General features: G+C 36.4%; 1 protein-coding gene across 4 annotated transcripts in view; it reads left to right on the forward strand.

The window, feature by feature from the left end:
• MYOM2 (myomesin 2) overlaps positions 1–14,357 on the forward strand; it is an 82,780-nt gene that overhangs the window by 37,683 nt on the left and 30,740 nt on the right. For 3 of the 4 annotated variants that reach the window (XM_005506797.3, XM_065056035.1, XM_065056034.1), the window contains exons 16-22: positions 67–250; positions 3,136–3,310; positions 4,708–4,829; positions 5,619–5,639; positions 6,973–7,160; positions 9,666–9,792; positions 14,057–14,235. In XM_005506797.3, coding sequence (XP_005506854.2) covers positions 67–250; positions 3,136–3,310; positions 4,708–4,829; positions 5,619–5,639; positions 6,973–7,160; positions 9,666–9,792; positions 14,057–14,235 — 996 coding nt within the window. The remainder of the gene's footprint in view (positions 1–66; positions 251–3,135; positions 3,311–4,707; positions 4,830–5,618; positions 5,640–6,972; positions 7,161–9,665; positions 9,793–14,056; positions 14,236–14,357) is intronic. The other variant, XM_021293580.2, reaches the window with a different exon arrangement.

Consider the following 14,357-nt stretch of genomic DNA (forward strand, 5'->3'; position numbering starts at 1 on the left):
ATTTTTTGACAGTTCACAGAAGTGAGTCACAGCATTTTTTTTTTTTTCTTTTTTCTTTTTTTATAGTCCATGGTTGGCAGTGGAAGCTGGCAAAGAGTCAATGCACAAGTTGCAGTAAAATCTCCTCGCTATGCAGTGTTTGACCTTGCAGAAGGAAAATCATATGTTTTCCGAGTCTTGTCAGCAAATAAACATGGCATCAGTGATCCATCTGAAATCACAGAACCTATTCAACCACAAGATACTGTTGGTAAGACATCAATTATAAAGCATTAATATTAAATATAACTGATACTTTGCAAAATGGAAATAGGCAACACTCATTCTAATTAGATTAGTATAATGATAATATTAATCAAATAGATTTGTGTTCAATACTGTGAACCAAGATGCTAAATTTTAGAAACATTCAAAAACTTTCCTAATGATCACAAGTCTCCTTGTTGAGACCAAGAATTGTTTAAAAAAGTAAATGAATTTTAGTTACTCATTCTTCAGAGAGCTCTGCTGATGTAACTTGTTAAAAATAGGGTAATACAGGTTAATCGCTAACTTAGGTAATTATATTGTCTGGCTCAGGTAATTATATACTACCTAATTCTCTACAGTTTAAACTACCTAAGGTAGCCTTTTGTTTCTTTCTTAGTATTCTAAGTTGCAAATTACTGCAGGTGCAGCATTCCTGTGGCTTGCAGATGAGTAGATTTCAGGGACAGGAGAAAATTAGTCTAGATATTCAGTGGTAACATTCCAAATGGAAGTGAAGAATTTATCTTGGGGCACATTAAAAAAACACAAGTGAAAATTTAGGGAGTGATAATTCATCTTGTTGCTCAAATATTTGGTTTATTTTTGCAGTTTTGCAAAGGTCATATATAACAGCACTACGTATTGACAGCTGTCACCATAGCAGCACACCATAATTTAAAAAAATATAATGTTACCTTTAACTTAATCTGTAACTATACAGGATGAAATAAAAACATCTTTTGCTTTTATGTATTCTTGATTTGATGTCTCATTAATGCATATAAATTATTTAAACCATTCAACATTCCCTAAAGTAAGGAAGAAAAAGACTGTATTTATTTCACTTAGTACAGAAAATAGGCTATCCCTTAGGGGTTAATGAAAGATGTTCTGAATAAATTATAGCTATAGCTGAAAGCAGAATGCAGAAGATGCTATTTTAAAGAGAAACTGCAGGTGTATTTTCAGAGATAGAGTTTACCACCCGAGCTAAAATACATCAGACACACATGGCTCCTCTTAGTTGTCTGCACATGGAGCCATTTGACTTTCGTGAGGGTAGCTGAGACAACTTAATGTGGATGGCAATTATTGCACAGGAATTATGAGTAGCTTTCTCTCTTGAGCAGAAACTAGAGAATGGAGGTGGTATCCTAGGCCATACAAAATGATACTTAATATTGTGCAACTGAATTGAGCATTGAGTTTGAGATTAACATCTAAGTTTAGATATTTCCATGTAGGCATCTACAGATGGTCTAGATGCCTCTGCTCTCACTGTGGCAACTGGAGCCTGGAGGATAGGGTGATTGATGTTGCCATAAGTTGCCCTATGGCACCTAGCTATGGAGTGTCTACATTGGGGTGAGATGAATCATTTTCAGGACTCTACCAACCACCGATCAGAGGCTTAGTTTAGTTGGCCAAACAGACATCTAATACCTTTTCAAATGCTTTCACTTTGCCATTTCAGAGGTATTTAGTATCTCCTGAGTCCTATCTGGCAACTTCAAAAAGAAGTTTCAATTGCTCTAAAATGTCCCTAAATGATTTTTTTGGGGTAACTGTATTAAGTCCTAACTCTTTGACTATTTTGATAGCTTAAGAACGTGTACTTGTAGACACTTAAACATCAACCCCTAAATGTAGGTACCTTTCTGTCACTTGATCTTACGAATTTACCACATAAAGTACAATAGTGTGTAAGTATTATTTTTCATTTTGAGAATGAAAGACTAAATGAAAAAAATGTTGTCTTTCTTTTGTTTCATGCTGCAATATATTGGTCTGAGGAAACTAAAATGCCTTCAGTAGGCAAGTGCTGAATGCCTCTCTTATCTTATCATGAAAAGCTCAGACACTGCCTTAGTTCCGTATATTATGAAAGCTCAGACAGATATTTTATAGTGTACAGACTGTGTGTTGGCCATACTAGGATTTTTTTTCCATTTAGATCTTGATGTTTCTGGTCCTATTTATGCACATTCAGGGCGTTTAGATCAGTATAAATCAACTGTGAACTTCCATTGTGTATAAACTGAACTGCGTACTATGCTACCCTGGGAGAACTGTAGTCAACAGATTCAAGGATAATTTTTCCACTTCTGTTGGTGCTGCTGAGTTTGATATTGGAGTATTGGTTCCAGATCTAGCTCTCTTAGTCTAGAGGGATGGATGCAGAGGAACTGGAGAGGTCCACTGAATGGCAAACAAAATGACCAGGGGCCTAGAGGTTCTGACGTGTGAGGAAAGGTAGAAGTAGCTGCACTTGCTGTTTGGTGATGTACAAAGCGATGGTGCCAAATTGTTCTCAGCAATGCCAGATGACAAAAAAAAAAAAAAAAAAAAAAAAGGCAACAGCCACAAATTGTAGGTTAGTAAATTCAGGTTGGACTTACTCTCTTAGTGAAAAAGGTGTAAGAGTACAAGGCTGAAAAAGGTTGTGCAGGGAAGCTGTGAAATCTCCATTGTCAGCAGTTTTCAAGAATTGGACAAATCCATGACTGACAATTCAGTTTAGAGAACTTTTGAGAGAGAACATTTTCATATCTGTATGCCACACTGATATGTGAAAATATTTTCTCCTACAACTCACTCCTCAGAAAACCTATATAAAATGAGACAAGGGAGCCTCATAGCTTAAAGTAAGTTTACTTTAAGTAAACAAATAGAAAAATAAATATATACACACACACACATCTAGAAGGATTCAGACTTACAGTGAGATAAATGTGCTGAAGTATATATCATATAGCAACATTAATACAGTAGAAGTCAATGATGTAGTGATTAAATAGGATAAAAGTATATGGTGTTGCATCTACCTCAGCTTACTTTTATTTTTATGTATTTCATAACAGTATATGTTTTCTCTCTTTTTCTTAGTTGTCCCATCTGCACCTGGTCGGGTAGTGGCCACAAGGAATACAAAAACATCAGTGGTAGTTCAATGGGATAAACCGAAACATGAAGAGAATTTATATGGCTACTACATTGACTATTCTGTGGTGGGATCAAATCACTGGGAACCTAGCAACCATAAACCTATTAAATATAACAGGTATTGAGAATATTTCTGTATCTTGGGGAGGTTTGAAAAGTCTAGGATAGTTTTAAGCCAAGTTACATGCTGAGCAACAGTGTTATCATGGAAGGTGAATGTTGAAGGAGTGTGAAGAAACCCAGTCTGGAGATTCTAAAAGCTAAGTTTTTCAGATTGCAGGACAGACTTTCTGCCTCCCCTCACTTTTTTTTTTTTTTTTTTAATTCCAAAGAGAAGCGTTTTTTGTCTGTTCCATGATGCTGAGTTATAAGAGCAGGTTCTAGAGACATGATTCTGTATGTCTTGGACAAGAGTAAGGATAAAAAAATGCCTTTTTTAAAGTCTGGATCATGATACGGGGCAAACAGATCTGATGCACATGAGGAAGAATACAAGAAGGGGAGGGAATTCAGAAGCTTTCCCGTGGTTCATGGTCACCTGAGCAAAAGGACAGGCCATGTCTGCCATAAACATGGTGGGGAAAGTGCTTCAGCTGCTGACACTGCTGTGCTGAAAATCCAAGTGTCCCATCCTAGAAACATCAGGACCCCCTGATCTGCTACATCTATTGGTAAAGGACAGTAGCCCGTCTTTCTAGTTCCCTTGTCATGACACCGTCCTGTCTGTATTGCTGATGATTTCTTAGTCCCTTTTGGGAATATCACACTTCATTATGTGATTCTTCAATTAATTTCCTTTGAGACAATCATACTTACTTTTATTGGAATCAGTCATCAAATGTAAAGTTTAGATGTGTAATTTATACTTTCTTATGAGTATATAATGAGCATATTTTGTTGTTTAGTGATTTGTCAGTTATTAATAAATTTTGGAAGGAGTTTGTATTTTGCTAAATCCTTTGATCGACTAGTCAAGGAATTCGATTAGAGAAAAAGTAGAGACTAATTCTTGGTCAGAGAGACTGAGATGGAACAAAAATAGAAAAAATATTCATTTGGTCATATGTGACCATATCCTACAATAAGACAGTTCTGACTATCTGCTACACTAATTACCTAGAAACTCAGATCAAACCTGAAAGCTATTTTTGATAGGCATCTATGAAAATGCGGTGAAAAATATAGTCCCTTCCCAGAATAGATTAGAATTTAACAGGCCAAAGTTCAGAGGGAATATATTATGGTTTGTTCAGAGGGAATGTGTTATAGTTTATGTGACTTGGTAGCTCAGCACTAACAATTTAACAAGCCCTGTGACACTTGTTCCAGTGTCCCATCCAATTATGTTGTACTACATCATGTCATTGTATTACAGTTTCTCTCTCAGAAATATTTTCCTTTGTTAAGCATTCATGAAGTTGAGCTTTCTGACTGTTGCCAAGATTTCATGTTACAGCACAGAGTGGTTCCTATAAAATAGATACTAATACATGATGCTATTTCATTTTAATGCAGGTTTGTTGTTCATGGTTTGGAAACCGGAGAGCAGTATGTCTTCCGTGTGAAAGCGGTGAATCCTGTAGGATTCAGTGAAAACTCACAGGAATCAGAGGCTATAACAGTACAGGCAGCCCTTAGTAAGTACGACTCTGTGCAACTCAGCTTCTTGTTTCTGAAATGAGTTACATATTTTCAGCAATGAACTCCTTTGGTCTCATTTATTATAACAGTACATTTTGCAGCTATCAAGCATGTCCCTTTAGTGACATTTATAGCATGTGGTTGTTGGAAAGAAAATGTTAAAAAAAAAAGGTTATTCATAATGCCTGTTAGAAACCCTGGGTTAGATTCACTATAATGACCAGGTTGCCTTCTGTTCCTCAGCTGTAACAAAGAAACTGTAAATCTTGATTAAGTTAGACAAGCAGCTTCTAGGTGATTTGGAGTGGTGCAAACCAGATTAGCATGGAATCTGCTCTGTCTAGAAGGGTTTCAGGAAACTTTATTACTGTGTGGCTGAACCAAGCAGAAAATTCCCTTTGGCTGCCACAGGTTAGATCATAATCTAGCTTTTCTGGTACCCTGCAAACAAAATTTCAGTGTAAGTACAATCCGTTATGCAACATTCAGTGGGAACTACGCATGCTGAGTGAAAGGCTGGATACTTATTTAGATAGTTATTTAGAACAAAAAAGTAGAACTAGGCTACCATGGGCCCATTTTCTTTTCTGCAGAGTTTCATACTGAAAAATTTAAAATAGAACACCTTTTCCCCACCTGGATAGCCCCTGTCTTTTGGAGAAGAAGACTAATAGGCGCACTTGTCAGAACAAAATCGTCTAAAAGATTTATCATTCAGAATGACTACTAGAAGATAAATTTGTATGAGATAGTACTGACAAACTTACTCTATTTGATTCTTTTAGGACAAAGTGTGTCTCATATGGGTAGGTGGTGCATGGACATTTGTACATCTATCACCCCTATGTTGTAAATGCACTTTTACCTTTTCTCTTTTTGTCACTGTGTGTTTTGAAGATGAGGATTGCATGCATTATGTCACCAAACACAGAGCACATGGACCTTTCACACACTTAGAGGATGTGGATGACTTTTACCCATTTCCGTAGTCTTAACAGGAATTTTACAGGACTATTTATAGGTGGCTTACCTTAGTGTGGCCAGAATCTTTCTGTGATATTATTTTAAGGGCATTTTTAGGAGTTTGGTCATTCTTATTTACCAATAATGGTAATAATTGCAAAGGCCGTGTTTTATGGCCTCAGAGTGTAATATCACTTTCAAAAAAAATAACAAAAAGTCAGTTCTGGTGATAACTGTTTTCACTCTGATCACTAGTACAGCTGGAAGATCAGGGACTGTATTAAGGGCCTCTAATAACTTATTATCTTCTGAATGAGGTAAATCACATTCTTTCAGGTTATACAGGTAATTCAACTGAAAATATCAGATGAGCTTTAGAGGCAGGTGCTTAGCCTGTACTGGCTGCAGTAAAACAGGGTCAAGAAAGTGATATCTTCAGGCAAACTTTCATGCACGGATGGCAAATATGAAACAGATTGCTAGAAAGGGAAACAGTTTTCTTCATCTCTAGGAAGATGCCTGGGTATCATTTCTGCTTTTGCTACAGATGGGTGTAAAGTCATGCAGGGAAAGTCATGAAGGAAATGTCTTTTCTGCTTCAGCATTGGTTAAGCAAGTAAAACTCTAAATATTTTCCATTCCTTATAGGAAAGAAAGCACTCTCAGTCCGAAGTAGACATAAAATATGGGGATAGGATGGAAAAAACATGAAGGCCATAGATCAGATAGTCATATGACTTCATTTCATTCAAGTTCATAGCCTTTTTTTTTTTTTTTTCTTATTGGGTGATTCTTACTGTATTCCAAAATTACTTGAGCAGTTGGTTCCTGGTTCTTAGCAGAAAAAGATCTTCTGGTCCATTTCAATCTTCACGCATAATATTCAGTCTGGAATCATTTTTGCTCGCATTGCCATTTCCATACCAAAGATCATCTATTCCTTTTTGCTCTCTGCTGAGAGGGCAGCACATTTGGCAGATGCTTCAAAAGCATCCACATGTATGTTTAGAGATAAAATTAATGTTGATTGGCAGCTTTACACCTACTTTATTACTGATACGCAACTGACAGCAGTACGCTGCAGAAAACAAAAGCAATACAAAAAACACCAAACAACTTCAACACTGCAGTGCTTTAGACTTTGTCCTAACTCTCAGGATGCTTATTTTCTTATAGCTTGTCCATCATATCCTCATGGTATCACACTTCTGAACTGTGATGGTCACTCAATGACCCTTGGCTGGAAAGCACCGAGGTACAGTGGAGGTTCACCAATCCTTGGTTATTATATGGATAAACGGGAAGCTAACCATCAAAACTGGCATGAAGTCAATTCTTCCCTTATTACCCAGACAATTTATACGGTGGGTACTTTTTAATCCTTGTCTTTCTGGAAATGATTTGTACAATCTTTTTGCTTTCAGCAGAGTTCTACTTTCTTGCAGAAAATTTCTTTAAATACTTACTACAAGAAAAACAGGTGCTTCCATTGCGTATTTTGCAGTGCAACAAGGCTAAAACCTGTGGTAGAGCATCAGTGCCATTCTCTGCTATGAAATTTTAAGACCAATAAGGCCATTCAGATGAGGAAACTTTTGAGGAAAGAGTTGTGAAGCACATTTTTCATAAAGAACAAGATGAGTCATAAAATGCTTCATAAACTATATTCATTAATGAGCACTGTAAGTGTCATCACTGTAATAACATGCAGAGAAAGGATGGAAGCATTTTGCAGGACAGATGACCATGATGTCTGTAGAACTGGAGGCTTGTAAATGAAATAGAGGCGTGCTGAGAACAAATGTAACTGTCCCTGTTCTTAGTCTCAAAATCTGCCTTCAGCCGGAAAGGGAACTATATTAATAAAACTAGCATTATGCCTCATTGCCTCCTTTGCAGAGTACCAGAGTGATGATTTTAGTTTTGAAATGAATTACTTCTAGTTGTGCTTGCAATGTATTCAACGTTTCTTAAAAGAGGAAAATTTTAATGTGAACTTCCATGAGGAAAGCATAGGGAAGATAGGATGTAGCAAGTAATTAATCAGTCTGACACTTGTTAAATTAAGTTAAACAATCAGGTTCTATTCCCAAATACTTATTTTTGTTTCCACAAGTCAGCAACTTTCTTACAAACCTCAGGGTAAATGTAACTCTTCAGCAGATATTTTGCACTAAGGTAGAAAATAATGCTGCAGATAAGCTCAGGAAAAATGTATTATGCACAGAAAGCAGGCAGCAGCACTCAAGTGTATGTACGCTTGTGAGTGAGTTTGTAACTGACATCGCTGGCATAGCAGATGAAGCGTGGATGTTGAGAAGTAAAAAAGGGCGGGTGGGATAGACATGAAAGGGCAATACTAAGCAATGATTTCCAGATATTTTCATTTTAATGCATTTGTAAACAAATTATTAATGTAAATTAAGGAAAACCATTCAGAGTTTAATTAATTTGATATTTAAGTCTCAGTCCTGCCAGTAGCTCTACTTGTGCCTGAAGGTGCATTTTCACACATTAGTTTGAATGACTGGAATCTGAAATACTGATGGGAAATAAAAGCCAAGCATCTTTTAGTAGCACAGAATATTTTATGACATACTGCAAGCAGAGAAGGTCCTGAGATATACAGTGCAGCACTGGGAAATCACTAAAGGTTTAACCCTCCCTGATTAATAATTCTATGGGAACCCCACAAATATCCTTTCCCTTAATAACCTGGGATTTCAAAACCAATTTTACAGGTCGAATTTTTATTTTGTCTTGTGAATCACACTATACAGCTCTTTATCTTCAGGAAATTCTGCCCAAATTGTATTAGTGCCTCACTTTTCCTAGTTTATGTTGTTTGCTTTGGTCTTGTATTTGATGCTATCCCATAATAGGTTTGTCAGCATCCCATCATATGTTTATTACCATCATGCCAAAATCCTTTTTTTGTGTTACATTTTCCCAGATAATATAGTAATAGTTTATTTATTTGTGAAAATCTAAAACTGTTCAGTATCTCTACCAGAAGTATTACCCTCAGCTGACTCTTCCTCTTGACACATAGAATTAAGTATAACTTCAGGAAAATTATGCAGAGGGCTGAGGTGTAGAAGATTTGTTTATTGTATTTAGGTGTCCTGGAAGAGGAAGGGTGGAAAACGGTTTCTCCCATGAGGCACTCAGGGTGTCAACAAGCTCTTGCCTTATGGCTTGTCTACCTTGACCTCAAAATCTGAGATGGTGATGTGGTGATGGACTCATTAAATAAGTCAGTGTTCATTTTACCAGGTATAGCATGGATTCTGGCCATCCCATTTCCAGTGCTTGCTTCCTCACCTTGTAATGGTAGATAATATTAAGAGAAACACCCATACAAGCCAGAAGAAACTGCTGAGAAAATATTTCTCAGTTATATCAGCAAACTGTGGAACTAATTGGATTTGCTTTTCCTTTAGTTTCCTATTGTTTTCCTTTCTTCCCTGATCAGTCCATTATGACATCTTTAGACCAAAATGCCATTCAAACTCTTGCTTAAGTGAATGGCTTATGAATAGACATTCATAAGCAATTCAAGAAAGTATTTAATGTTAGAACACTCAGCCATAAGTATGTACTGGTGGACTCCCTGGGCCTTTTACAGCCTCTCCTGAGGATATATTTGGAATTGTTATTCCAAGGCAGATGCGGCTGAAATATGGAAGTACAATGTAAATCTCTGCAGCAGGTTTGGTTTAAGAGTAAAATCTTCAAATTAGATCTTTCCAGTACTCCAGCACAGCAGTAAGACCTGACAATTAACCAACGCTTATTTTTAAGTATTTTATTTATTTAAAGAATAGAAATCATAGGTTTTGATATATTGAATTGTTTCCTCAAAAAAGGTAGAGGATTTGATAGAAGATGCCTTCTATGAATTCAAAGTTGCTGCTGCAAATATGGTTGGAATAGGTCAACCTTCAGATCCCAGCGAACATTTTAAGTGTAAAGCCTGGACTATGCCAGAACCTGGTAAGTATATTAGTTTCACATTAATTAAGTTCGATATAAACTTCTTAAAACTCAGTCAGCATTAAAACCCAGCCAAACCCTACTGTGTGTCTTTTGCGTAATTTCTGCCATATTACGTGTTGAGATTGCCATTGCTTTTGAGATCTCCTGTTAAAAGCTACCTCCACATCCCACTCGTGACACAGAATGTCCTTGCAAGTGGGTGACCTTTACTTAGCTTGCTTAGTGTCTCCTTATTTCACTGCCCACATCAGCTCAGAGCAGAAAGTCTTCAGTCTTTAGTGTATGTTTTTATCTCTAGCAGCTCTTCACCCCCAGCCCTACAAGTCCACTTCACACTTACCACGTGTACAATATATAGGCATCTCTGCACCATAATTGCAGTCTATTAAGAATATTCCTGGCGTTTCAGAATCCAAACCCATGTTTTTTGGTTATGAGACAGAGCAGGGGCCTGTTTCTTGACACAGAGGCAAGCAGCACAGTATAGACTACACTTTACAGCTAAATTCTCTCAGTCTCAACTAGTGTGCCTTTAATTATGTGTTTCCTCTCATTGTACTTAGGTGTTACCTGAGAAATTAATATTAGCCAGGTGTTAGAACAATTATGCTAACAAACACACATAGCAATGACTGTATGCTAGTACTGAAACCTGTGTTTAGGCTGTCTGTAGTTCATCAGTGTAGAGGTAGATGAAGACTGTTAATTGCAATGCCAACTGTAAAAAGTGTTAATTAAGAAGTATTGTGAATTCAGGCCCCCCAGCAAAAGAAAGTCAAGCTTCAATCTACCTCATGTGAGCATGTAAATCTGTGCCTGTATGTTACACAGCTAGGGAATTGGTTCTCCTCAGTAATGCTCTAGTCCTGTAAATAAACTGCGAAAGGGTTTTTGAATGCCCATTCTGCTTATTTTATAACACCTTTGCTCATACTGGGCAACACTTTTGCTGAAGCTATTTCTGATGTCTGGTACTGATTTACCTGAACAAAACATGTCACAGTACAGTCCATAATGAAAACACAGGCACCTATCACCTTCTTTTCCCCAAAATGCTGTAAAATACTGCTGTGTTGTTAAGTAGAATTCTATTTATGACACTGAGCTTTGGTATGCAATTAAGGATCCATTCTAATACTTGTTTATGTCACAGGAGCTGTCTAACACCTACATACATCTGTTTCTTGCCTAAATGTTCATGCAGTTATTTTCTCAGCACAGAATAAAAAAATCCAACTCCTAAATCTGGCTTTGTAAAAGTATTGCTATATGTAAAAAGTAATTCTTGCCTGGAAGAAGGAACAATCCACTAAGATAATGGAATCCTTTGCTAGGAAAGACTCTCAAATATCATGTAATTCAGCTGCTTGCCCACATGCAGGATCCGCTATACCTATCTCATTATCAGATGCTTGTCTAGTCTACCCTTAAAGATTTCTACTCGTGAGAAGGTCCAGGGTCTTTGGACAGGGTCTATTCCTAATCTTACTATGCTTACCATTTAAAAGCTTTTCTAATATTCCTGAATCTCTCTGCCTGCAATCTAAGCCTGTTTGCTTCTTCTCCTGTCCACCAAGTACACAGAGGAGATTATTATTTTCTTCTATGCAACAGCTTTTCTAATGTGTTTAAAGGCCTTATCAGACCCCTAGCTTTCCCCTTAAGTTGACCCAGTTTATTTCATGCAACCTTCACCACAGATCTTTTATTTCCTATCTCTAAATAAATTTTTTTTTTTTTGTTATTCTTTGTACTTGAAGTTCCAGTTGAACTTGAACTTCTAGTTGGTTCATGTCTTTCTCGAATGGCAGTGCACAAATTGCAGATGTTATTTCAAATAAATATTTTTCAATGCTGAACAAAGATAACACCACACCTCCTGCAATAATTTGCCTGCTTACAAATCCCCTTCTGCTTGTGTTTAAAAAAAAACATTACACTGTTATACTAAGTTCCAGCTTTACTTCTTTTAATGCAAAATTCTTTTCTGCAAAACTGCTTGCTAGAGAGTTGTTCATGTTTTCTAGTTAAATTCTCCTGTGTCCATAAATCTTACTATATGGATTTAATGACATGGGAAAGCTGTCAATAACAAATGTTTAATCTCCTGACCTTAACTCCCCCTGTGTTAATTACATTTTACTATAATTTTGTAATATTTAGTATAAATGCATCATCAGTAGAACAATTATTTTCCTTAAAGAAAGCATCTGTGATTTATACTCTCTACAGTGTCTTGAAAACATCAATGAAATTATCTAGTATAATAAACAAGTGAAGATTATCCTTCATTTTAAATGATATATAAAGAAATAAAATAAAAGGCACTCTCAGGAAATGAAGAGAGTGAAATTTCCATTTTCATAATTAACAATCTGACCTTTCTACTCCTTGGCTGATTACATTGTTCTCATTATGAAACTATTTTAATGGAGAGTATTGCATTTTTACTGCTTAAAAAACTCACCATAACTAACCAACCTCTTTTTTAGAATAAGTTTTTAAACAATGACTTAGTAATAATGAAAATAAATAATTGAGATTTAAGACTAGAAGAAAGAAGCCGACTCTTCCCTGACTTACTAAAGATACTGAAGACTAATGCAATGTGACTGCAATATAGTCCCAGTGTAAATGAAATATTCTTCCACATTTGATATGGAAGGGAGGTTTCCTTAGAAAGGCCAGACCCCCTTGCAGAATTGCCAGCATGAGTGATGGATTCCTTGCCCAGAGCCTATAATTATTTAATCCTTTTGCAGAACTCTAGTCTTAGGTATCTCTCTCAGCTTCTGTGAGTTAGCAATGATAGCTAATTAATTATTTTCCATTACTTAAAAAAAAAAGAAAAAGAAACATCTGTGGTCTCAGAATCCTCAGAATTGAACATACTGCATTACACATTTTCTTCTGCTGTCTAGATTTCTAGCAGATGTGGCTGCCAGCAGAATTTTAATTATCTGTGGCTATGTAGACATTTAGGTTGGGATTTTTAAAGAGCCCTCTGACAAGGCTTTAGGCTCCTTGAAAATTGCAGTCTCTCCATGAGAAATCTAGTATTTCTCCTCATAAGGTCTGCAACAGGTACTCATGCTTTTTTTTTTTTTTTTTTTCTGAAATGTATTTATCCACTCTGGAGAAACAATATTATATATTTTTTTCATATTTGCTGAATATTGTCCTTTACAAACTTAATGTTCATTAATTACTGGTTAATACCATGTAGGCTTGCATGACAAACAATCAAGCTTATTTGTAAGGCTTTTCACTTTTTAAAAGTTTTAAATGGTGAGGTGTATTATAGGATAAATTAATGTCTTGAATTACGCCAAACTGACAAAACTTGTGAAAATCCCTATATCTTGGGTACTTTCAGATTTCCTTACTTTAAATTTAAACCACAAGAAACAGGCTTCCAGCTATATTATTTGGTTGAATATCAGTATTCTGTCATGAGTGTATTCACCATGGTAGGAAACTGATATGATTATGCTTTTATAGTCTACTGGTATAAATAAATATTAAGAGTATAGCAGAAAATTAGTGCTACAAGTTGAACTGAATATCACTAGAACAGTTAAGTAAAGAAGGAAAGTATAGTAGGGAGAACATAACCTGATAGCTGCCAAGGTATGAACTCTCACTTATTCATAGAGCATCAGGATGGTTTTGGTGTAAATAGCTCTCCTAACAGATATTTTCTTGAGAAGTTCTTCTTGGTTATCGTTATCCACCTCACAATGGAAAATTCTGTCAGGGAACGAGAAAGCTGATCCAAACTTCACCTGTTTCAGTGGGTTTTGGATTACTCTGAAGGATCCTGGTTCCTGTATACCAACGAAAAAATAAAACCCCTGGTGCTAAATTATAAACCTGAGTCAGGCTCTGTGAAGCTACTCTGATGTGGGGCTGGTGAATTAAATATTAGACAAAACCCTTCTGTTACTTGTTGGAAAATTTTGAACTGCATGGGTTTTTCCACATGAATAACTTTCCCTTAAAATGGAGTTACTGAGATCTAGCTGAGACTGTATGCTTCAGAATACTAATGTCATGCATTGCATGAAGCAGGTATTGCTGTACACAACTGTGAGGGGAAAATGACCTGAATACCACACATACCAGGTTTATTGTAAAGGATGAGATTTTTGAAAGCAAACACAGTCAAAAGAAAATTTAAGTGGTGCATTATGGCCTATACAGGGCAGTTTGCAAAACTTTATTATACTGAAATGAACATCCAACATCTGAAATATTTTAGGTCCTGCCTACGGTCTCACTATTTGTGAAGTCAGAAATACATCACTGGTTCTCCTGTGGAAAGCTCCTGTGTATGAAGGCAAAAGCCCTATTACTGGGTATTTAGTGGACTATAAGGAAGTAGACACAGAAGACTGGATCACTGCTAATGAAAAACCTACTTCAAAGCGCTATTTTAAGGTAACACTCTAATTGGTTAGTATTAATTAAAAACTGAGTTCTAAAAGCATCTGGTTGAGGACAACAACGATTTGTACTTGAACTTAGGCTTCTGCTAACATCTTCATACAAGTAAACAACAG

The sequence above is a fragment of the Columba livia genome, chromosome 3 (assembly GCF_036013475.1).
Source record: "Columba livia isolate bColLiv1 breed racing homer chromosome 3, bColLiv1.pat.W.v2, whole genome shotgun sequence".
Classification (NCBI taxonomy): Eukaryota; Metazoa; Chordata; class Aves; order Columbiformes; family Columbidae; genus Columba; species Columba livia.